The following is a 25,998-nucleotide window of genomic DNA, read 5'->3' on the forward strand; positions in this document are numbered from 1 at the left end:
CTTTTTCAACTTTGTCTTCTTTAGGTCGCTGTCGTTGTCGCCTCGCCGGAGCTGGAAACTAATTTTCTCTTCTTTCTTCTATTCTCTGTACTTTTTCAAGCTTTGTCCTCTTTACGTCGCCGGAAACTGATTTTTTCTTCCCTAAATCTTTTCTCAGCTTTGGTCAAAGTGTCCGGATCGAATTGACCAAATCCGACACGCACCCCGCACCCGCACCCGCACCAGTGTCGCGTCGAGACGGGTTTGCCTACAAATATGAAGAGTCCGCGCAACATAGCCTAAAATCGATAAACTGAAAACCGAACATTAAGAATCAAAAATCGATAAATTGAAAATCGATAATACATAAAACCAAACTGATCCAATGCACACCCCTAATTTACATAGTAGTAAATTCTTAGTCATATTTATTTTTAAAGTAAAGATTGATGATTTTTTCAGTATAAATACAAATTATTTTATTAAATCAGATAGAAAATAAATAACTATAAAATTACAACTTTGAAACGGTAAATAAGTATAGGAAGTACAAGAAAATAAAATAAAATAAAATTCTAAAAGCACAAAGTTGTCAAAATGTACGTGTGTCAAAGTTAGAAAAAATTAAAAAAAAAAAAAAAAAACTGGACACAAAATTGTCTACAATTCAGAAGGGGCACTGAAAATAATTGAAAGTAGTAATGATTATTTTGTCAAAAAAGGAAAATGTACGTATAAAAATAATAATTTAGTACAATGAAACTAATAATGCATAAAACTCATGAAAATATCCCTAATTAGTAAGCTTGTAAGACAATTAAGAGGTAATTTACAGGCTTCTTTTATATATTGGTAAATTATAAAAGTAAAGTAAATTTTTACTATTACTAGAAATCTACTCTCTTGCTTTCCCCTTTATCGTTGCTTAGAAAGTCGTGTTTGTTGACATCCAATTTTGGATCTCCACAAAATAAATTAATCATCGAGCTTCTTAAAATTCCAAACTATTTGAAATAATTGACTTTATAAAATTCAAATTATTTTCAAGTTAGTTTTATGTAATTTTGTCACTTTTTGGAATTTTTAAATAATATGTATATATATTTTATATAATTAGGATATTTTATAAATGTTTGAAAATCATCGCAAAAGATTTTATATTTTTAGTTAGGTGTTTTATAAATTTACTTTAGTTTAAATTATAGTAATAATTTCGAGTTAACTAGTTTGCAATTAAATTAATCATTTTATAATCGAGTTAGTTATTTTATTTCGATAAGATTAAGAAGCTTATTAATTAATTTGTTCGTCTTATTTAGCTTTTGGCCAAATTTCACCAACTAATTTCAATTTGGCTAAGTTTTAACCTCAAATGATTACATTTTAATTCTTTGTAGTTACAATTGTATCCATTTTTATTATTTGTCTTCCACCCATTGGTAATGGGTCAATTCTTAGCCCTTTTATAATTGTCATCAACCCATTCCATCATTTTATAGCAGCCTTTTTCCCACCTTTAATTAAGAACCCAATGCCTATTCCTACAGCATACCAAAATTAGCCCATACCATACCAAACAGCCCATTCCATTCAGCAATATACCTACAGCAAATACAACACAACACCACGGTGTATTCTTCTTCTTCATCGTGAAGCTCAGAAACCCAGAATCTCATATCGAAACCCAGAACGCTGAAGTTCAGCCCAGCGAACTCAGCCCAGAAATCGCGTCACCCTCATCCTCTCTCTCTCCCTTATCCTCCTTTTCGTGTCAACCGACCATTAAAATCGATGAACAGGGTTGAAGGAATTCGATGCCGGGGAGAATTGAAAAGATTAGGCTAAGGGCCCACTCTTTATATAAAAAGAGTTGTATTTTATTATTTTTGGGCCTAAGCCCACTTATTCGTTATACTTGTTAGTTTCTTAGGACAGGTACAAGTGATTCAAATGGGCCAAAGGCTCAAAACGAAAATGGGCTCAAATACTGGCCCAGGCGGATAGGAAAATTAGATTTGGGCCCGAGTCTCTTTCCCTATTCATTTTCATTATGTTTATTTACTTGTCAATGTTTGTTGTTAATCCTAAGGTCGAAAATATTCAAATCCCCGAAAGATACCTATTTTGAATTAATTACTTAACTAAATTACTCATCTTTCACTTGACTTAAAATATAAATAAATGATAAATAAATAAGTTTATGAAACACTTCACTTAGATAATATTTCATTATTTTTCTATGGTCCTAACTATAAAATAGTACAATTTCGCAAATCAAGTTCAGTTAAAACATTTTAGCCAAAGAATTAATTGTCGAATAACCGCATATTAGCGGACATTTTGGGTGATTTCAAACCCTTCCTGAAATGCTAATAAGAACCTCGAACCCTTTTTAAGTTTTCACTAGATTTCTGTTTTAGTCTTTTGAAAACAATAGTTTTCCTGATTTTTCTTAAAAATTAAGTGGCGACTCTAAACCAATCAAAATATATATTTCCTAATAAAACAGTGTTTATTGTCTCCTCGATACATGTACATGTGTAAAATGCTGGATGACTTTGAATTGGAAAATTTAGATAGATAGGAATACTGTGGCCCACTAAAACATGTATTTTGAATTTGAAAGCTGAAATTCTTAATGATGGCATGCTTCATGCGTTTTCATTCATGTGATTCGTTAAAAGTTTCAAACAATTTTTAATCGAAGTTTATATTTTTGTATCATAATATAACAGAAATTATGTCATCCAAAGTCTTATTATGCCACATTGTTCCTACAGAACTTTATGCCGAAGGAGGGATAAGTTCAATTGAGAACACACACATGTTTTATTTAAAAAGATATTATTTGACTGGTTTTAGAGTTGCCACTTAATTTTTCAAGAAAAAATCAAGAAAACTATCATTTTCAAAAGACTAAAACAGAAAATATTTAAAAGAGGTTCGAAGTTCTTATTAACATTTTAGGAAGGTTTTAAAAGCACCTAGAATATCCACTAATGTGATTATCCGTCAATTAAATTATTTGGCTAAAATAAATTAACTTAACTTGACTTGCAAAATTGGACTATGTCATAGTTAGAACTATTTTAAAGGGGAAAAAGGGAAATATTTAAATATTATCTAAGTGAACTGTCTTATAAAATTATTTCTTTAAGCCTTGTTAAGAGATGACTAATTTAGTTAATTTTTTAAAGCAAAATGGACGTCTTTTGGGGATTTGAATTGTTGATCTTAAGATTAATGGCAAATATTAACAAGTAAATAAAACAAAGAGGGAAAGAGATTTGGGCCCAAATCTGATTTTCCTATACGCCTGGGCCAGTATTTGGGCCCATTTTCGTTTTTGGCCTTTAGCCCATTTAAGTCACCTGCACCTGTCCTGAACTAACATAAAAGAATATTTTTCTTTGGGCCTTAGGCCCAATTTTTCACCTGTCCTAAGCTTCTAACAAAATATAGAATAGCGACTAAATGGGCTTAGGCCCAATAGATAACAAAATACAATTTTTTGGAATTAAAAGTGGGCCTTTGGCCCAATCTTTTCAATTCTCTAATCTGCTCCAATATTTTTTCGACTCCGGGCCCTGTACGTCAACTTTTAATTGCCGGTTGACTCGATAAAGGAATTTGAGCCTTTATGGCTCTCTCGAAATGTGAGGGAAAGGAGTGAGTTCGTAGTGAACTCAGACAAATTTCACATGCGAAAACTAAATAGAAGAGAGGAGTTAGAGCCTCGAAATAACGAGAATAATAACACATCTAAGACAATTTATCACAAGGACTCTTAGAATAATATAGCAAAATGAACTTGATCAAACTAAATGCCAAAGATCTAAATAAAATGGAACAAATTTATGAGAGAAACTGATGGCCTCAAATTATGCTAACAAACTAAGTTTTGTACTTAAGCTACTGTTCCAAATAGGTTCAAAAGATAATTAAAAGAAAATAATAAATAAATAGATAAAACAAAAAAGAAATCATAATGGTATAAGCAAATTGGTTACTTAAAATACTATATAATGAATATTGTAGACAATTTGCAATGTAAACCAAAGTATTCCAACATCTTCCGGATTTCAAGAAAAACCAATAAACAATGGAATATTATCTAATCCAAAACAGCGAGATGAAAAATAAAACTAAGGCATGCTGGAAAATTACGATGCACATGAAGCGATGTAACAAAATGAGTGAATTTCGAAATTACGAGAGACAACCCAACAAAAATGCAAATACGAAAACAACATACTCATCCACTGTCCAACTAGGATAAAAATTACACAAAAACTAGATGTGGATTTTTCAGCTAAAGTTAGCTTATCACTACCAATGGAAGCAAAACAAGTGATTAAATAGATAGAATGAAGCAAGTCAACTCAAAACCAAATCACTAATCTATATTAACTCAAGCTAACCCAAAACCTCCAATCAATGGTATTGGAAGCACAGATACTAATGAATTTATTCAACAATAAAAGAAAATCAGCATAATGAGTATATAAGAAGAAACTACCTTGAGCCTTAATAACCACAGTAACTAACTAAAACCAAGGCAAGAATAAAAATGAACAATCACGAATCTTTGCAACCCACTACATGCGAATAATTTCATTATGCAAACACTTCGTCAACTGGCCACAATACAAGAGAAATAAAATCATGAATGTGCAAGACTTAAAAAATATACGAAAATCTGGACATATCTAAAGCCGAATAAAAAACAGGACAATGTGAGGAAATAAAAAGGGAACCGGGTTTACCTTTCTTTGAGTAGCGAAGTGGGAACAGGACGAGCAAAACAACGACCTTCACCACACCGAGACTCGAATACGAACAGCAACTCAGAATGTTTGGGCCGAGATATCCAACTTGAACACCAAAATTAAGTATTTTCTCTGTTTCTCTTGGTATATTTAGTATATATTTTAGTTACTTTTGCTTAAGCTATTAGGTGTATTTCCGTTATAAAAAAAAAAAATCCCCTCCTTAACCAAGAGGGAGAGGGAGGTATTTGTAGATGAAAATAGGGCAGAACTCTTGGGGGGAAAACCGACGAAAATCCGGATAGGAAGGGCCCATTCCGAAATTCAAACTCAAGAATCTTTCACCAATTTAGGGAAACACGCTTTTCTGAGCTCTTCAACCCCATTCCGAAAGAGGAAAGGGCGAATCGACGCTCCGGATTGATTCACCTGTCCTTGGGCGCGACGTGGCTCCATCTCAAGGCCACAAGGACAAATTTTGCGTGCAGGCGAGTGCCTTTTTGTTGCTGTTGCAGCGATTTTGACTGGGTTTCGTTGATTTACTGTATTTTCTGGGCTGTATGCATGAGGAACGAAGCGTAGGGGTGGGTCGGTTGCTGCTTGCTGTACGCATTAGCGTTGAATTAGAAGGGAAAGGGGATGGGGTCGGGTCAGTGGAAAAGAAATGGGCTGGGGCGTTGGGCTGGTATTGTATGTTGTTGTATTGAGAAATGATAGTGGGCCAGATTAATTAAAAATGTTGAAAGTTATTGGCTAGAAGATTTGGGTTTAAATTGATTTAAAAATAAAAATATGGGCTTAAGGGATTTGGCTAATAAACTACAATTTTAACCGAATTGAGTGGTCAATTGCATTACGAATTTAGCCAATGAGTGGGAAAGTGGCCGAATTGAATTATTATTTATTTTTTTAGTAAATTCGGCTAGTAACTAAATAAGTCGAATTAATATAATTAACTAACTAGCTTCTTAATCTTAACGAAATAAAATAATTAACTCAATTATAAACTAAATAATTTAAAATATAAACTATTATATAATTGAACTAATTAATCAAATATTCAATTAAAACAAAATCTTTTTGAGATGATTTTCGAATAATCATAAAATATATTAATTGTATACATAATTATGAAATATATCAAAAGTAACTTGAAAAATATTTTGAACTTTATAAAAACTGATTATTTCAGATCGTTTGGAATTTAGGAAGCTCGATAATTAATTCTTATTGGGGAGGGTCAAATTGGGTGTCAACAACACATTATGTTGTAAAAGACATAACTTAGTTCCTACAAAATTTATGTTGATACAAACGTAATTTCAGTTTTAGAATCCATAAGTTATGGCGTAAGAGACATAACTTAATTCCTACGGAACTTATGTTGAGCGAGACAAAAGTTCTATAAACTTATGTCAAGCAAATTAGATATTACACAATTTACGTTAGATAACTTAATTCCTAAGGAACTCATGCCAAGTGACACAAAAGTTCTCTAAACTTATGCCGAGCGAATTAGATACTACACAACTTATGTCGAAAAGATATCTCTCTCTGTTGAAGGACTAACAACTCTTCTTCCTCAAGAAAATTTGAAGACTAGGGAATTTAAGGCTTTAAAATTTAACTTCCATGTAGTAATATTACATCCTTGACAACTAATGAAAATCACAAAATGAAATTAAAAGATATGGTTGAACACTTGAACTAAATCTTTCTTTCTCTTTGCTAGTTAAGTACTAGCAAATACTTAGTCAGCTGAACTTTTTACTCATGCATTTCTTTCAAACCATTTTCTAAAAAATGATTTTCTTGAGCTGGGGGTCTTATCGGAAACAACCTCTCTACCCCACAAAGGTAGAGGTAAGGTCTGCCTACACCCAACCCTTCTCACACCCCACTCGTGGGGACTATACTGGGTATGTTGTTGTTGTTGTCCGTTCTATTATTGATGAATCTACCATCTCTGATCTTGAGGGAGAATATAAATAAGGCTTGGGAGGCATTTGCAAAGAGTCTAGTTTCCCTTCTAACATTTCCACAACCTTGCTCATCGATGGCCGATTTGCAAGATAAGTCTGTATGCACCACAAACTTGCTATCACCATCTCTCTTGCACATTCATTCTCCTCCTCATTCATTATCCCGATTAGTTGAAGCTCTTCGTCTAGTTCTATTCGTCGATAGAGCCAATGTGGAAAGTAGATTTCACTCGTGCGATCAACTCCAACATCAACATTTTTTCTTCCTCCAACCATCTCTAGGACCATCATTCCATAGCTGTAGACATCAGACTTGTGAGAGACACATCCCAAGTTTCTACAAACAATTTCTGGAGCAATATAACCGATAGTCCCTCGTGGACCTAACATTGGCACAACACTCTCCTGTTTCATGCACAATTTGGCAAGACCAAAATCTGAGATCTTAGGACAAAAATCTTCATCAAGTAGGATATTATGAGGCTTTATATCAAAATGCAAAATCAGAGTGTTACAACCACGGTGCAAGTACTCTAATCCTCGAGCAATGCCTAGTGCAATTTTGTACAATATTAGCCAATCCAATTGGCGAACACTGTCGGATCTTTCCTCATAGATAAACTTTTCAAGAGATCCATTTGGCATGAACTAATATACGAGCTCTTTTGTGACCCTCAAAACAAAATCCCTCAAGGCTCACAATGTTAACATGTGATGTTCTGCTAATACTGGCCACTTCGTTGATGAATTCTTCACCACTGCCTTTTAGTTCATTCAGGACCTTTACTGCCACTTGACTCCCGTTACACAAATTTCCTCTGTATACTTTACCAAATCCTCCTTGGCCTAGTTTGCTTCTGAAGCGGTTGGTGATCCGTTTGATGTCTGTATAATTGTATCTGTTTGGAGAGTATGATCCATAATTCTTTAAGAATTCTTCAACTTTTTGGTGATCCTCAGCATTAGATTCCCAAAACCTGATGAGGTATTTGTACCACAACGTTTTTTTCTCTGAAGCAAAAGAGTAGTATAGCCAACAGTCCAACAGTAGACAAACTTGCACCTGTGGGGAAAAAAAATGAAATCATGCCCCCATCAGAGAAAATTTTGTTCCCTCAACTCCACATCCATACATTCACTAGAGAAAGGTTTTGAGCTAATACAAAATGATAAGAATTTAAATGTTATGCATGAAAACTCTGTAATAAGAATAGCATGGCAGCAATTAAATATATTCTAGTACCTGTGACCAGAATCAGCTCCCCCATGTTTCTTTCGGTTGTTACTTTTCTTTGGTCGATAGTACTTGTAGGTGTTTTTGCATCTATAGAAGGGGGCAATAATACGAAATATATTATCTATGCGTCATGAAACATGAAAGGGACTTAAGAAGCATGAACTTGACCTTGAAAGTATAGATTATTTTGGAGATGTCTACCTTTGTGACAAGAAAATTTGTTGGTTTTATCAGCCTGGCATTGACCTCCACTATAATGACATCTGTTACATTCCTCAGACAGTTTCCATTCTACTAGAATTTCAGGACCTAACATGTTGAACAAATCACCATGACTTGAGTGAATTGGCAATCTGATAAGTGAACGGTTGGTAGGAAGATTGTCTGCTCCTATGTACTCATCAGAAAGCTTGTAGTATATGCTAAAGCCTTCACAGCCATTGTACATATTATAACCAGCAAAATGATCGTTCTTCTTCTGCGTAATGTTACGGGCATTATTACTGGTACTGCTACTGATGCATTTGTAGAAGTTTTTACTATTAATCATATGGAAAGACATAAAAGGAGAGTTTGGAAGGGAGAAATTTTTGTTGAAAGCCTGACACTTGTGTTGTCTCAGTGTCGTTTGAAGCTTCGTGTCCCCAATCCAAACTGATGAATTATGCATCTCTAAAGCATAGTACCATTCTCCTCCAGGAACTAGTTGGATTCTTGGAAATGGTTTAGCATCACAACCAGACATGGACATTATTCCACAGTCAGGTTGTGTTGGAAGAGAGTAAGGAAATGCCAGGTCAGTAAAATTTCCACATGAAAATGACTTTGGACAAGTTTAATCATTTTTTCCCTTTGCCTGAACTAAGATAAGAAGAAGAAATATAAGGAAACAAATAAAAGAAGAAGCCAAAGGCATATTGAATCTAACTGCAATAAGAGGAAACCAATCTGAAGTTTTATGAATTGTTACTCTAGAAGTCTATATCTTATAAGACTTAAGAAAAATGTGCAACACAAAAGTAGAAAGGTGAATAACAAAAAAAGGAAATGTTCACATTAGCTTTTCTACACCAGTAGAAAGACTTGACTTATTGACTAAGCAATATAACAACAACTTCTCATCATTTTCACGACCACCGAAAATTGATCACTTGACCTGTAGAAATAGAAGCTATATGTAAAATACAGACACAATGGACCAATTTCCTTGTCATATTATTCCAAGAATGAGAGATATTTGTAGGTGTACAAGTAAATCTATCTAAGGAAGTAAAATCAGAAAATATCCCTAAATAACTCTAAGATTCCTAAAGATCTCTATACCTATAACTATGCTATCAATATTATGAGTAGATATGACTATGTACATTTTGTAACAACATACAAATGTTAAAAATGAAACAATGAATGTCACCTGCTATTTCTTCTAACTCATTTGGTTTTGAATCAAAACCGGATACCATGGGAAACTGAATCATTGAACAGAAATATATTAATGGTTATAACATGCTGTGAAACTTTCACGACTATTCTTAGTATTCCTTCCTTGTTTGGGAATTTCGGATGACTTTGCTTCTTTAACTATCTCAAGGCTCTAATCTTTAACTGTCACTTAGTACTTTTACATCCTTGATGACTAATGATAATAGCAATACGAATTAAAAGATACAATTGAACCAAATTTTTATTCTCTTTGCTAAGTACCAGCATATACTTGTCCTGATAGTTGACTGATGTTTGATTTATTACACCAAAATACTTCTGCAAATTGTTGCCAAAATGCTATTAAATTCATGCAAGGATAATATTCATTCTATTTAGATCATACTTTGCAGTTACATCATTCCTTTAGGCAAATCACGGATCTTTTAACGATTAATCACTAAGAAAAACATGAGGTTTTCCACGGTCAAGGACAGATAAGCACGTCGGATACCAAACCTAACACCCTTTTCCATGGAAAAAAAAGTAAACATAAAGTAGCAGCTTTTGGAAAAATTCTCATAACAAAAAAAGACTACACAAATAACAGCTAACACATCCAGGCTCCAGCAACAATGACTAGATCAGTTCTACTGCTGATGAATCTACCTCAGTTCTTGAGGGAGAATATAAGTAAGGCTTTGGAGGCATTTGCAAAGAGTCTAGTTTCCTTTCTAACATTTCCACAACCTTGCTCATCGATGGTCGATTTGAGGGATCAGTCTGTATGCACCATAAACTCACCATCACCATCTTTCTTGCACATTCTTTTTCCTCTTCATTCATTATCCCGATTAATTGAAGCTCTTCGTCTAGTTCAAGTCGTTGATAAAGCCAATGTGGAAAGTAGATTTCACTCGTGCGATCAACTCCTTCATCAACATTTTTTCTTCCTCCAACCATCTCTAGGACCATCATTCCATAGCTATAGACATCAGACTTGTGAGAGACACCTCCCAAGTTTCTACAAACAATTTCTGGAGCAATATAACCGATAGTCCCTCGTGGACCTAACATTGACACAATACTCTCCTGTTTCATGTACAATTTAGCAAGACCAAAATCAGAGATTTTAGGACAAAAGTTGTCATCAAGTAGGATATTATGAGGCTTTATATCAAAATGTAATATCCAAGTGCTACAACCATGATGCAAGTACTCCAATCCTCGAGCAATGCCTAGTGCAATTTTGTACAATATTGGCCAACCCAATTGGCGAACACTGTCCGATTTTTCCTCATAGATAAATTTTTCAAGAGATCCATTTGGCATAAACTCATATACAAGAGCTCTTTTGTGACCTTCGAAACAAAATCCCACGAGGCTCACAATGTTAACATGTGATGTTCTGCTAATACTTGCCACTTCGTTAATGAAATCTTCAGCACTGCCTTTTAGTTCATTCAGGACCTTTACTGCCACTTGATTCCCGTTACACAAACTTCCTCTGTATACTTTGCCAAATCCTCCTTAGCCTAGTTTGCTTCCGAAGAGATTGGTGATTCGTTTGATGTCTGTATAATTGTATCTATTTGGAGCGTATGATCCATAATTCTTTAAGAATTCTTCAACTTTTTGGTTATCTTCAACATTAGATTCCCAAAACCTGATGTATTTGTACCGCAAAATATTTTCTCTGAAGCAGAAGAGTAAAGCCAACAGTCCAACAGTAAACAAACTTGCACCTGTGGGAAAAAAAATGAAGTCATGCCCCATCAGAGACTACAACAACAACAAAATAGCCGGTGTAATCCACAAAGTAGTATCTGGGGAGGGTAGGTGTAAACAGACCTAACCCTACCTATGGACCCTCGGCACAAGAAAAAAAAATTGTTGGGAAAAGGAAATAATAAAAATGAAGAAACCACGGCAAAATACTATAGAAAGCATGACCAAACATTCTAAACAATAACTACAACAAAAAATATGACAATCGAAGTACAAGAAGCGACAGTAACAGAAATCTAGCAACAAGAAACTACAGGATTATTGCTACGCTACTAATAGGAAAGGATAATTGAGAGCATCTGCAACACCAATACCTGTGGCCACCATGAACCAGATTATCTGAAGGTAACCCCTTTTTGATGTTCCGACTGGTAGAGTGCTAACATTTGCAACACCAATACTTTTGATAACATCTGCAACACCAACGCTCGTGAGTTTCAGATCATAAAAGTCCATTAATGATAGAAGGAGAATTTTTTTAATTTGGAATGGAGACAAGTTTGGCCCCACATGGCTCCGCCCCTAACCACACTTTTACTCCCACATGACTCTGCCCCTTCCCCTACCCCAATTTTTGGAAGAAAATAAAAAACTATCTGAAACAGTGGATAACTCAACCTTGAAAATTAAGTACATATATAGAGATGTCTACCTTTGTGACAAGAAAATTTGTTGGTTTTATCACTCTGACATTCATTACATTCATCAGACAGTTTCCATTCTACTAGAATTTCGGGACCTAACATGTTGAACAAATCACCATGACTTGACTGAATTGGCAATCATTTGAAGCTTCGTGTCCCCAATCCAAACTGATGAATTATACATCTCTAAAGCATAGTACCAATCTCCTTCAGGAAGCAGTCGGATTTTCGGAAATGGTTTAGCATCACAACCAGATAAGAACATTATTCCACAATCGGGTTGTGTGGGAAGAGAGTAAGGAAATCTCAGGTCAGTAAAATTTCCACATGAAAAGGACTTTGGACAAGTTGAATCATTTCTGCCCTTTGCCTGAACTAAGATAAGAAGAAGTGATAGAAGAAAGCTTACAAATGAAGTGATAGCCATAATTAAATGTCTCAAGAAGAGGAAGACTATATTATGAACTCATTTGTTCACTACACTTACATTTAAAAGCAGAGTTGATTTGGAAAATTTGTGAGAAACGTATATCTTGGTGTAAAGACTTGAAGTCTTGCATCAATATTTAGACTTAGTCGTCAAGCCTAGTGAAGAGACAACTGTTATTTTATTCTTTTTGTGAGTTTCATGCATCAACTATCTATTGTTCCTTTTACCTACCTAAACTGTATATCACTCTCTTTGTATTAAAACACACCACGATGCAGAGTTTGCCAAATATTGTTCCTACTTGACAATAGGCGTGTGTAGGCCAATTCAACATCAAAGGTATGTTTTAATATAGAGAGAGTGATAGGTTAGGTAGGTAAACACAAACAATGGATAGTTGAGATATGAAACTCGTAAAAAGGTGATAACAGTTAATGGTCTATTCTAACAGTTTTGGGAGTGGAAAAGTCTCAGAATTATATATAGATATTTGCAAAGAGTTCTGCCAACATCTAAAAGATTTTTCTCCTCTAGTTATGCATCCTTTTCTCTTTTTTCTCCGTTTGGTCACAATCTTTTTCCAAGTAGGACACTATATACCGTTCTATTCTAACATTTTTAGAAATAAAATGCTAGAGAGGCAAGAATTGAACTTAGGGACTTAATTTTCTTCACTATACACTAAAATTCCAAGAACATTTTGCTTCATAGTATTTATATACAAAATAAGTAGTTCTTGTGCACATTGAATGTCTCATACAATCTGAAAACCACTATGAAAGAGGTACCTGAGAACACTTTTCATTTGACAGAACCTATATAGTAGTCTCTGATGCCAATGTTCAATAAAACACAAAACTAAGAAATGAAGTCACACCCCACTTGTGGGACTATACTGGGTATGTTGTTGTCGTTGTCAGTTCTATTATTTGATGAATCTACCTCTGATCTTGAGGGAGAATATAGATAAGGCTTGGGAGGCATTTGCAAAGAGTCTAGTTTCCCTTCTAACATTTCCACAACCTTGCTCATCGATGGCCGATTTGCCGGATCAGTCTGTATGCACCACAAACTTGCTATCACCATCTTTCTTGCACATTCGTTCTCCTCTTCATTCATTATCCCGATTAGTTGAAGCTCTTCGTCTAGTTCAATTCGTCGATAGAGCCAATGTGGAAAGTAGATTTCACTCGTATGATCAACTCCAACATCAACATTTTTTCTTCCTCCAACCATCTCTAGGACCATCATTCCATAGCTATAGACATCAGACTTGTGAGAGACACCTCCCAAGTTTCTGCAAACAACTTCCGGAGCAATATAGCCTATTGTACCTCGTGGGCCTAACATTGACACGATACTCTCCTTTTTTATGCATAGTTTGGCAAGACCAAAGTCAGAGATCTTTGGACAAAAATCCTCATCCAGTAAGATATTATGAGGCTTTATATCAAAATGCAAAATTCTAGTGTTACAACCACGGTGCAAGTACTCCAATCCTCGAGCGATGCCTAGTGAGATTTCATATAATATTGGCCAGCCTAATTGGCGAACTCCGTCAGATCTTTCCTCATAGATAAACTTTTCAAGAGATCCATTTGGCATGAATTCATAAATAAGAGCTCTTTTGTGACCCTCAAAACAAAATCCCACAAGTCTCACAATGTTAACATGTGATGTCCTGCTACTACTTGCTACCTCATTAATGAAATCTTCACCACTGCCATTTAGTTCATTCAGGACCTTCACTGCCACTTGACTCCCGTCACGCAAACTTCCTCTGTATACATTACCATATCCTCCTTGGCCTAGTTTGTTTTTGAACCGAGTGGTCATCTCTTTGACCTCTGAATAGGTGTATCTCTTTGGAGCATATGACCCATTGTTCTTCAGAAATGCTTCAATATTTCGGTGACCCTCAGCTTTAGATTCCCAAACCATGAGGCACTTGTACCAGAAAGTCCTTTTTCTAAAGCAGAAGAGCAATATCACGATTCCGATGCAAGAGAAAACTGCAAATGAACCTGGTTTTGAGGCAACACAACAATTACAACATTTGCAAAACATATATAGTAAAATAATTCTTAGTTTGATCAAGTCTAATTACAGATAAAAGTTAATGATAGTAGACATGTACCTATGCCTAGAATCAGTCCCAAATATCTTTTAGCTGCTGCAAGAACAAGAAATGAATGATTTAATTATAGTCACAATAAGAGTAAAAGCAATTTTTACTTCAATTCACATTGACATATTAAACATCTTGAAATGAATGAACCAACCAATACAAGCAACTGACAAAGCATCATGCATTTACCTTTGGCTTTGGAGCAGAAGAAGTCATTTTTGCTGTCACTTTGGCATTGCCCTTCTTTATGGATACACGTGGAACAATCTTTAGAAACTTCCCAATCCAATGTGAAATTAGAACTCAACAACTCAAACAAATCATGAGGAACTGGTACTGAAGGTGAAATATACTTTAAAGGCAATCGAATAATCGAGCAATTTGCAGGAAGATCAGCATCATCAACTGGAATACTATAGTTTCTATGATCTGTTCTTGGTTTATGATAGTATAAGTTAAATCCATCACAATTCAAGTACTTCTCATAACGTCGAAAATAACCACCTATCTCCTCATTAGTACTACCATTCATACATTTGAACAAAGTGATATTGTCAAATACACCAAATGAAATAGAAGGTGTATCAGGGAAAGATAAGTTCCTTTCAAAGGATTTGCAACTTCTATTAGCTAAATAACTTTCAAGAATCGAGTCCGAAAGATCGATACCATTAACCCATAGCCACTTCCTGTAAGCATTGTATGTCACTCCTTCAATCTCAACTTTTGGATATTGAAAAGTGGTGTTACAATCAATCTTTGATAATCCACAATATGGTTTATTGAATTCTGAAAAAGGATAACTCATGGTACCAAGTCTTCCACAATTGAACACTTTTGGACAAGATAATTTACTCTCAACTTTAACTAAGTTGAAGATAAAAAGATGAAACATAAAGAACATAGCAGAAAAACAGGCAGCAGCCATTAGTCTAACTCTGAATTAGAAATGTTAATTTTCAGCTTTTACCAGTTAATTGCAGTGAGTGGCCGGCAACTCTACATTGACCAAAGTGATTGTTAACTTTGTGGAGTAAATTGAGGAGAAGGTGACAAAAATGTGTTGAAATTAAAATTGGTGATCAAGTCAAACTTTTTTTTAATTAGTGATTAAGATAATTGGGGTCTAAAATATAATATTTAAAACTTCTAAACTTTTAAAAATATCCAAAATAAACCCAATTTCTAATTTCAAAATGTTTGAAAAGTTTTCCCACTCTTCTTAAATTTCAAAATTTAAAATCTCTTTCAAGATTTCTTTCTCCCTCGTCTTCCTTCTTTCTTTCTATTTTCAGATTTCTTCTTCCCTCTTCTTCTTCCCTCTTCTTCTTCTTCCATTTACTTGTTCTTCTTTGTTGTTGCAATCATTATCGTTGTCGTTCATTATTTTTTATCACGTTTTTTCTTTTTCTCTTGTTGGTCCTATTTCACAAACTAATTTGCTTTAATTTTAAAAATTTTGAAGTTGAAGTCATTGAATTGTTTTTTTTTTGTAGAAAATCAAGCAACAACTGAAGTCGTCGCAATAACCGTTGAAGTTGTCATAGCAACTGCTAAAGTTATTGTAGCAACTGTTGAAATTTTTTCAGCAACTGCTGAAGTTGCTGCAACAATTATAATAATTGTTGTAGCAAGTTAGGTAAAAGAGAGGGTGGTAGAGTGGCAAATGAGATGTTGATAACAACAAAGGTAGAGGTGATGGTCGTTATAAAGGCAGAGGTAGAGATGAAGGAGGTGGCAACAATGATGATAAAAGAGGAAGAATAAGAGAGTGGTATAGCGGAGGAAGAACTGATGATTGTGGTAGAGGAGGAAGTGGTGACGACGACGATTACGATGGCAGAAGGGGAGGCAGCAACAGAAGGGTGGAGAGAAGGGAGGGTGTGGAATGGGGGAAAATAGGGCTTTTATGTAAATAATAAAACTTGAGTGTTTTAAAATTAGTGTCATTAGCACTAATCTTAAAATTGTCACATCTACTTAATAATTAAAACTTGTGTCACTTTTTTTTAATTTTGAAACTCTTTTGTCACCCTTAATTCATTACTTATTCAAATTTAAACTTTAAAATAAGTACTCTATATTAGCTCTGAAAATTGAGTTAATATCTTAAAAGGTCATTCAACTTTAGAAATTTATCTAGTAAAGTCATTGAATTTTATTTTGAATCAATAAAATCACTCAACTTAGGCCTTTATATCAATAAAATCACTCAACTTAGGCCTTTATGTCAATAAAATCACTCAACCAAATTTATCATTAAAAAAACAAAATAAATTATTTTTTAATATCTGATCCCAATTAAAATAATAAATACATAGCATAAATTACTACTTTATTACAAAATAAAATATTAATAGATAATTTCATCAGTGTCATTTGATAAATTAGTACTGCTTCATTGCAATGATACCTACCACTTGATCTGATAGTTTAATCAATTTCAATAATTTATCAATTTCATGTGATAAATTACTACTGCTTCATTTGACGGTATAACAACACTTGATGTGATGGTTTAATCAATTTCTTGTTTGTGTGAACGATGCCAGCTTGGAGAATTTTAGGTTCAAGTTTGATAAATTAATCTTTTATTTTTAATTTTATATTATTTTATAAAGAAATTGTAATTTTGAGTCATTTATTTAGTAGTTTAATCATGAACACAGTATAAAAAATAATTTATTTGTAGTGTAATTTTTTTTAATGATGAATATGAGTGAGTGATTTTATTGATAAAAAGAACTAAGTTAAGTGATTTTTTTGATACAAAATAAAATTTAATAACTTTACTAGATAAATTTTTAAGTTGAGTGACCTTTTGAGATATTAACTCCTGAAAATGAGAAGAAACAAACTAATTAGGATGCCTAGAGGGAGCCAAAATTGACCCAAAATTCCAATAGGACAAATAATTTATGGATGAAACCAAAAGGGTATAGGCGCAAGGGTCCTACTCAACATTTTTAAAATTTGGAAATTTTAAAAATTACACTTAATATATTTTACATCCACAAAGTTGGAGGCCCTTGCTCCTTTTTTTTGTTTGTTTTTGAACATTTTTTACTTTAAAGCATATTTTTTCTATTATTGATGTAATGATATTTCTCAAATAGTAATTGTAATACTTTTTTTCTTCATTATTGATTATTAATACCTTCCTGAAATAACTATCGTAATAATATTTTCTATATATTATAGGTTATTTATTAAAGTTTATTTGTAAAATAATTGAAAGGTTTACTTTTGTTTATTTTCTTAGTAATAAAAGTATAAAATTGAATATACACGAGACTACGTCTCGTAGATCCATAAGACTTACACCCCGTGTCTCGGGGCTTACATCCTCGCTCTGCACTGCATAAAACGTCCCGCCTCAGACCCCCACCTTTTAATTTTCCTATTCAAAGAAATTAGGTGGAATCCATCGACAGACACCTAAAGTTGGAATGACTTTTTACTTAGTCAATCAAATAAGTCTTGTACATTTTAAACATGGACAAATTACTAAAATACACAACACTTCTTTACCTATTATCAATATTTCCCTACTATTTTAATAAAATACAAAAATCCCTTATTTCCCCAAAATTCAACTAAACCGATACTTTATTTGTTTGAAGCAAAATCAAATCTTTCCCATTCCCTAAATTTCGCCCCCAATCTCTCCCATTACAATTTCAGTTATCAATTTCAAAAAATTTTAAATTTGAAAAGAATCCTATCACTGTTAAACCGGATTCAGAGTTCTAACTAGGGTTTTTCATCTTCTTCATTGTAATTTCCGCCATTTTTTTTTCTTTTATTTTGTATCAATCGTTTTATCTTCCATTATGCATCTAACATCTAAATAATCTCTAATGTTTTCTTCAGAAGATCCGAACAATAACGATTTCAGTTCTAAAAGGTTGGCTATTCCGATAACCATGACAAGTTCAAGTTCTAGCAAGAAAAAATCGAAGAAGAAAGTACATGCAACTACTTCAAAAGATTCGAAAACCCTCCAAAAAAGGGGTAGAAAGGTTGCCCCACCCATTGTTCGACCAACATTACCAAATGTAAGCATACATTTTTCCTAATTTTTATCATATATCTTACCCCTGTTTTTCCTAAAAATCTGATGATAAATNGTTTTTTTTATATTAAATTTAAACTTTAAAATAAGTATTCTATATTAGCTCTGAAAATTGAGTTAATATCTCAAAAGGTCATTCAACTTAGGAATTTATCTAGTAAAGTCATTGAACTTTATTTTGTATCAATAAAATCACTTAACTTAAGCCTTTATATCAATAAAATCATTCAACTTAGGCATTTATGTCAATAAAATCACTCAACCAAATTTATCATTAAAAAAACAAAACAAATTATTTTTTAATATCTGATCACAATTAAAATAATAAATGAATAGCTTAAATTACTACTTTATTACAAAATAAAATATTAATAGATAATTTCATCAGTTTCATTTTATAAATTACTACTGCTTCATTTGACGGTATAACAACACTTGATGTGATGGTTTAATCAATTTCTTGTTTGTGTGAACGCCAGCTTGAAGAATTTTAGGTTCAAGTTTGATAAATTAATCTTTTATTTTCAATTTTATATTATTTTATAATGAAATAGTAATTTTGAGTCATTTATTTAGTAGTTTAATCATGAACATAGTATAAAAAATAATTTATTTGTAGTGTATTTTTTTTTAATGATGAATATGAGTGAGTGATTTTATTGATATAAAGAACTAAGCTAAGTGATTTTTTTGATACAAAATAAAGTTTAATAACTTTACTAGATAAATTTTTTAAGTTGAGTGACCTTTTGAGATATTAACTCCTGAAAATGAGAAGAAACAAACTAATTAGGATGCCTAGAGGGAGCCAAAATTGACCCAAAATTCCAATAGGACAAATAATTTACAGATGAAACCAAAATGGTATAGGCGCAAGGGTCCTACTCAACATTTTTAAAATTTGGAAATTTTAAAAATTACACTTAATATATTTTACATCCACAAAGTTGGAGGCCCTTGCTCCTTTTTTTTGTTTGTTTTTGAACATTTTTTACTTTAAAGCATATTTTTTTTATTATTGATGTAATGATATTTGTCAAATAGTAATTGTAATATTTTTTTTCTTCATTATTGATTATTAATATCTTCCTGAAAAAACAATCATAATAATATTTTCTATATATTATAGGTTATTTATTAAAGTTTATTTGTAAAATAATTGAAAGGTTTACTTTTGTTTATTTTCTTAGTCATAAAAGTATAAAATTGAATATACATGAGACTACGTCTCGTAGATCCATAAGACTTACGCCCCGTGTCTCGGGGCTTACGTCCTTGCTCCGTACTGCATAAAACGTCTCGCCTCAGACCCCCACCTTTTAAAACACTGATTTTCCTATTCAAAGAAATTAGGTGGAATCCATCGACAGACACCTAAAGTTGGAATGACTTTTTACTTGGTCAATCAAATAAATCTTGTACATTTTAAACATCTGTAACAGGTCTCCGTTGTGTCATCTTGACATTTTTTGTTGACCTGACACATTCTTGGGAGGACCAACTTACAAATATAAATACCTTTTGGTGCTAGAATCCAACTCCTTTATGCCATTGCTAGTGGACTGGGCCATTTTGGTTAATGGGTGAATACTTTTCTTAGACTGTGGAATAAACAGGCCCAAATATGCATGTAGGGCCCAAATGTACACCTTTAACAGCCTGTTAAGAGTTAGATGCAATGATAATATATAACAAAAAATGTCTCATTTTATATGAGTTAGTTTGATTCGACGTGAAATTTAAGAAAGAAGGGAGGATTTTTTAAACTTGTGGTCTAAAATACGTGATAAATATTTGTGTGGCTACAAATCATTTCATTAAGGATAAAATGAACATTTTAAAGTTAAATTATTACTTAATATAGAAATGTGTTTTTTTACTGACTAAAAAGAAAAATAAGTCATATAAACTTAGACAAATAGAGTAGTAAATAAGACACATAAGGGCATCTCCAACCCAAACACCAAATTTGGTGTCAGTATTATTTTAGTGTAAATCAACTCCAACCCACTGCACCAAATTTTACACCAAAAAGTAATATTTTTCTCTCTTTATTATTATATTATTATTTCTTATTTCATAAAACAAATTCTTTCTAAAACATTCACCATATAATTCATATTATTTTCTTTTATAGTCGTTTGTTATAAAATTATTTTATACCATAATTTTTCAATAGTAGAATTAACATAAATTTAATTTTTAAAAAAAGTCATCTATAGAAAAATTAATTTATGAAAAAAGCTAACTTTTATATCTAAAATTAATATTATAAAAATAATTAAATATACAAGAGATTTAATTAAAACATACAATTTATATTATGTTTAATAAAAAATTTTGTATAATGAAATAATATTAAAATATTCAATAAAGTGAATTGGTATGATGAATAGTGTTACACCAAATTTGGTGTAACAGTATTTACACACCAAAATGGTGTAAAATTTGGCATTGGGTTGGAGCTCCAAAACACCAATTTTTACACCAAATAAAGATTTGGTGTAAAATTTGGTATTGGGTTGGAGATGGTCTAAGTCTTCAATTTGGAAGATCTTTTTCTTCTATTTAAGTTGTAAATAATTACTGAAGATCGTTTTCTCGATAGTGCATTGTACAAACATCATACATTGCTAAATAATGGACTAAAATTTAAGGGTAGAGAAACTTGGTAGATGTCAATTTTGTTATATAAATGTTTCTATATATTGAAGCACTTGAAATCACACAAATCACCAAGTTGAGTAACAACATCAATTGTCTAGGCCAAAGTCATCTCAAGTCATTTTCAATAATTAAAAAAAAACCTTATTACATTTTTTCCAACTAAAATCCACTCACCTGTTTATTTTTCCTCTTTCATTAATGCATTGAAAAGTAAATGCTTGTTACATCAATTCATGTTTCTGACTTGACCTTTACAATTCTTTTAACAAGTAAAGCGCTCTCAATGATTTTATTCTCGTGACTTGAATGTGAGACTTTTAATTAGGCAAAACACCTAGTTTTGTTTTTTGTATTTGTTATTTTGATGTCTGGAATTTACTTTTGAAGCTTGATTAATTTGAATTTACATCACATAATTAATATCCATTAAAGCGAGAAATACCCCATAACATGATTATTTTTTATTTCATTCATAGTTTTCCCATTTAATCTTGTATTAAATTTCCTATGTTATTTGCTTCTTTTCCAAACATATAAAAGGGCAATAGCTCTAAAATCATTGAAGGAAAAGAAAAACTACTAGAACTTACTTTAATCTTGAAAAAGTTTTAGGCAAAGTCCTTCCACTTGAAGAAAATAGAGTATACTTTAAAAAATATGTTGTTCATCTTGTATTCCTAAAATACTTAGAACATAAATTTTGAACTTGATAAAAAATAACAAAGTTTAAAGAGCATTTTCAAAACTAGAAAATTAAAACTAGTAGAGAAAGTAAAATTAGATACAAATTAGAAACAATATAAGAAATATTTTTCTTAAAGAAGAAAATCGAGCCCACAGAATGCACAGTGTCCCCTTAAGAAAATTATTCTCCTCAAGTACCCGAGGTTAATGGAATATATTCTCTCAGGATAGAACGGTCTTACTCACCAGTGTATCGGTACCTAAAACCACTGTGTCAGCGAACCACTCAACAGCAGTAAAGAACACTTAGAATACTAGATTTAGTAGTAGCAGAGGAAGTCCAGAAAATTAGTTCAACTAAAATGAGAGGAAATCCCTCAATTTATAGAAAACAAAGGGTAGTGTGAAAAGGTTCTTATTGTGCCTTACCGGAAGGTCACAACTCTTTGGAAAAGTCATAATCTTTAGAAAAGTCATAATCTTTCGGAAAAGTCACAACCTTTCATAAAAGTCACAACTTTTCATAAAAGTTGCAACTCTTCATAAAAATCGCAACTCTTCATTTTCCATTCACACCTTTTAAAGCCCAACAAAGTATATACATGTATTATTATTCAACGATAACTTATAATTCCTATAATGAGTAGCAAATAATAGGTTTCAATTTTCAATTAGGTAATACCAAATGGAAGCCATAATTATTTCATTATTAGTCTTGTAAAGTAAACTTTCTTTTTAAGTATTAAAATACCTCAATATTTGTTATCATCAAGTATTATTGTGAGATGAATATATACATATTTTTTTCAATCACTCGGTTCAAATCTTAGAAAGCATTTTTTATACCACTAATGAAAATCACAAAATGAAATTAAAGGATATGGTTGAACATTTGAACTATATCTTTCTTTCTCTTTGCTAGTTAAGTACTAGCAAATTCTTAGTCAACTAAACATTTTACTCTTACATTTCTTTCAAACCATTTTCTGAAAAATGATTTTCTTGAGCTTGGGGTCTATCGGGAACAACCTCTCTACTCCACAAAGGTCGATGTAAGGTCTGCGTACACCCTAGCCTTCTCACGCCCCCCTTGTGGGACTATACTGGCTATGTTGTTGTTGTCAGTTCTATTATTGATGAATCTACCTCTGATCTTGAGGGGGAAAATAGATAAGGCTTGGGAGGCATTTGCAAAGAGTCTAGTTTCCCTTCTAACATTTCCACAACCTTGCTCATCGATGGTCGATTTGAGGGATCAGTCTGTATGCACCATAAACTCGCTATCACCATTTTTCTTGCACATTCATTCTCCTCTTCATTCATTACTCCGATTAGTTGAAGCTCCTCGTCTATTTCAATTCGTCGATAGAGCCAATGTGGAAAGTAGATTTCACTCGTGCGATCAACTCCAACATCAACATTCTTTCTTCCTCCAACCATCTCTAGGACCATCATTCCATAGCTATAGACATCAGACTTGTGAGACACACCTCCCAAGTTTCTACAAACAATTTCTGGAGCAATATAACCAATAGTCCCTCGTGGACCTAACATTGACACAACACTCTCCTGTTTCATGCACATTTTGGCAAGACCAAAGTCGGAAACCTTAGGACAAAAATCTTCATCAAGCAGGATATTATGAGGCTTTATATCAAAATGCAAAATCCGAGTGTTACAACCACGGTGCAAGTACTCTAATCCTCGAGCAATGCCTAATGCAATTTTGTACAATATTGGCCAGCCTAATTGGCGAACTCCATTAGATCTTTCCTCATAGATAAACTTTTCAAGAGATCCATTTGGCATGAACTCATATACAAGAGCTCTTTTGTGACCTTCAAAACAAAATCCCACAAGGCTCACAATGTTAACATGTGATGTTCTGCTAATACTTGCCACTTCGTTAATGAAATCTTCAGCACTGCCTTTTAGTTCTTTCAGGACCTTTACTGCCACTTCACTCCCATTGCTCAAACTTCCTCTGTACACATTACCAAATCCTCCTTGTCCTAGTTTGCTACTGAAGCGACCGGTGATTCTTTTGATGTCTGTATAATTGTATCTGTTTGGAGCATATGATCCATAGTTCTTTAAGAATTCTTCAACTTTTTGGTGATCCTCTGCATTAGATTCCCAAAACCTGAGGTATTTGTACCACAAATTTTTTTTTCTGAAGCAAAAGAGTAGTAAAGCCAACAGTCCAACAGTAAACAAACTTGCACCTGTGCGAAAAAAAATGAAGTCATGCCCCATCAGAGAATACAACAACAACAATATTTCCAGTGTAATACTACAAAGTAGAGTCTGGTGAAGGTAGGTGTACGCAGACCTTACCCCTACCTAAGAGGTAGAGAGACTGTCAATAGAACATCTGCTTGAGGAAAAAAAAAGCAGTTCAGAAAAGGAAATAACAAAAATGAAGAAACCATGGAAAAATACTATAGAAAGCATGACCAAAGATTCTCAACCGTAACTACAACAAAAAATACTACAATCGAATTATAAAAGAGATAGATAGTAACAAAGATCTAGCAATAAGAAACTACAGGTGTAATATTACGACTACTAATGGGAAAGGATAAGTGAGACCATGCTTTACTATCTGCTAACTTACTATCCTTATTTGTGTTCTTCACAACCTCCTATATAAGGTCATGTCCTCATTAAGCTAAACGTGTGTCATGTCGTGTTTAATTACCTCTACCTCTCCTGAACCTATCCATAGTCAATCTTTCACATCTCTGCATTGGGGAATCCGTGCATCTCCTCTTAAATTAAATTTGTGAAAAAGGAAGATGAGTTACCTGTGGCAACTTTAAACCAGATAGTCTGAAGGTAACCCCTTTTTGATGTTCCTGCTACATTTGCAACACCAACATTTATGAGTTTCAGATTATAAAACCTATCTCCGATTAAGTGAAAAAGTCTATTAATGATAGAAGGAGAATAAGTGTTTAATTTGGAATGGAGACAAGCTTGCTCACACATGGCTCCGTCCCTGCCCCTACCTCAATATTTGGAAGAAAAAAAACTATCTAATCCAGGGGATAATGTTAACTTGACCTTGAAAATTAAGTACATATATGGATATGCCTACCTTTGTAACAAAGAAAATTGTTCTTCTTATCAGTCTGACATCGACCTCCACCATAGTGACATTTGTTACAGTCATCAGACAATTTCCATTCTACTAGAAATGCAGAAAGTAAGAAGTTGGCCAAATTATTACCAGGTTCTGTTTGGTAATATGGCAATCTGATAAGTGAACAGTTGGCAGTAAGATTGCCTGCTAGAATGTCTTCATCATCAACTCCATTGAACTTGTAGTATATGGTGAATCCATCACAGCCATCGTATGAGTCATAACCATCAAAATGATCTTTCATCATCTGATTAATGTATGGGTTGTTACTACTAGTCCTGTTGCATTTGTAGAAGTTCTGAAGGTTAAGTGCAGTGTAAGAAATAGAAGGAGTGTCTGAAATGGAGATATTTTCGTTAAAAGCCTGGCACTTGTTTTTCCTCAATATAGTTTGAAGCTTCGGGTCCACGAGAAAAATAGTATAACTATACTCCTTGCCTCTAGCATAGTACCATTCTCCTCCAGGAAGCAGTTGGATTCTTGGAAATGGTTTAGCATCACAACCAGAGATGGGAACTATTCCGCAGTTGGGTTGTGTGGAAAGAGAGAAAGGAAAGCTCAGGTCAGTAAGATTTCCACATGAAAAGGACTTTGAACAAGTTGAATCATTTCTCTCCTTTGCATGAACTAACATCAGAAGCAGAGATAGGATAAAGCAAACAAACGAAGAAGCGAAAGCCATATTGTATCCTACTGCAAGAAGAGCTGAAGCTTTGGGGATTGTAACTCTAGTAAGATGAAGTGACATAACCTCTAAACACTTTCTCTATTACTATGTGTCACATTAACCTTTCTAGACATTTGCACCAGTAGAAAGACTTGACTTATTGACTCTGCAATATATCAGGCAACTTGTCATCAGTTTCAGGATCAAAGTCTCCAAAAATGGTTGACTTAACTATCACTAAATACTCAAATTGAAACGCGTACTTGCATAAATTTCTAACGATGGCCCCCCTCAATTCGATGACTACTCCAATAGTACCTTATCTTGTAAAAAATAGAAGTGTTTTTACCACTTCTAACCCCATAAAACATTAACCTTATC

General features: G+C 33.3%; 1 protein-coding gene and 1 long non-coding RNA gene across 2 annotated transcripts in view; both read right to left on the reverse strand.

Annotated features, from left to right (window-relative positions):
• Positions 1 to 25,998, reverse strand: part of LOC125868874 (LEAF RUST 10 DISEASE-RESISTANCE LOCUS RECEPTOR-LIKE PROTEIN KINASE-like 2.1) — a 78,972-nt gene that overhangs the window by 17,220 nt on the left and 35,754 nt on the right. The window contains exon 9 of the mRNA XM_049549442.1: positions 13,194 to 13,537. Coding sequence (XP_049405399.1) covers positions 13,194 to 13,537 — 344 coding nt within the window. The remainder of the gene's footprint in view (positions 1 to 13,193; positions 13,538 to 25,998) is intronic.
• LOC125866679 (uncharacterized) lies at positions 24,059 to 25,188 on the reverse strand. Its single transcript, XR_007446553.1, has 3 exons — positions 24,906 to 25,188; positions 24,613 to 24,663; positions 24,059 to 24,179 (listed from the first exon to the last, which is right to left on the reverse strand). It is a non-coding gene; the product is annotated as an uncharacterized LOC125866679 (long non-coding RNA).

Source organism: Solanum stenotomum, chromosome 6 (genome assembly GCF_019186545.1).
Source record: "Solanum stenotomum isolate F172 chromosome 6, ASM1918654v1, whole genome shotgun sequence".
Lineage (NCBI taxonomy): Eukaryota > Viridiplantae > Streptophyta > Magnoliopsida > Solanales > Solanaceae > Solanum > Solanum stenotomum.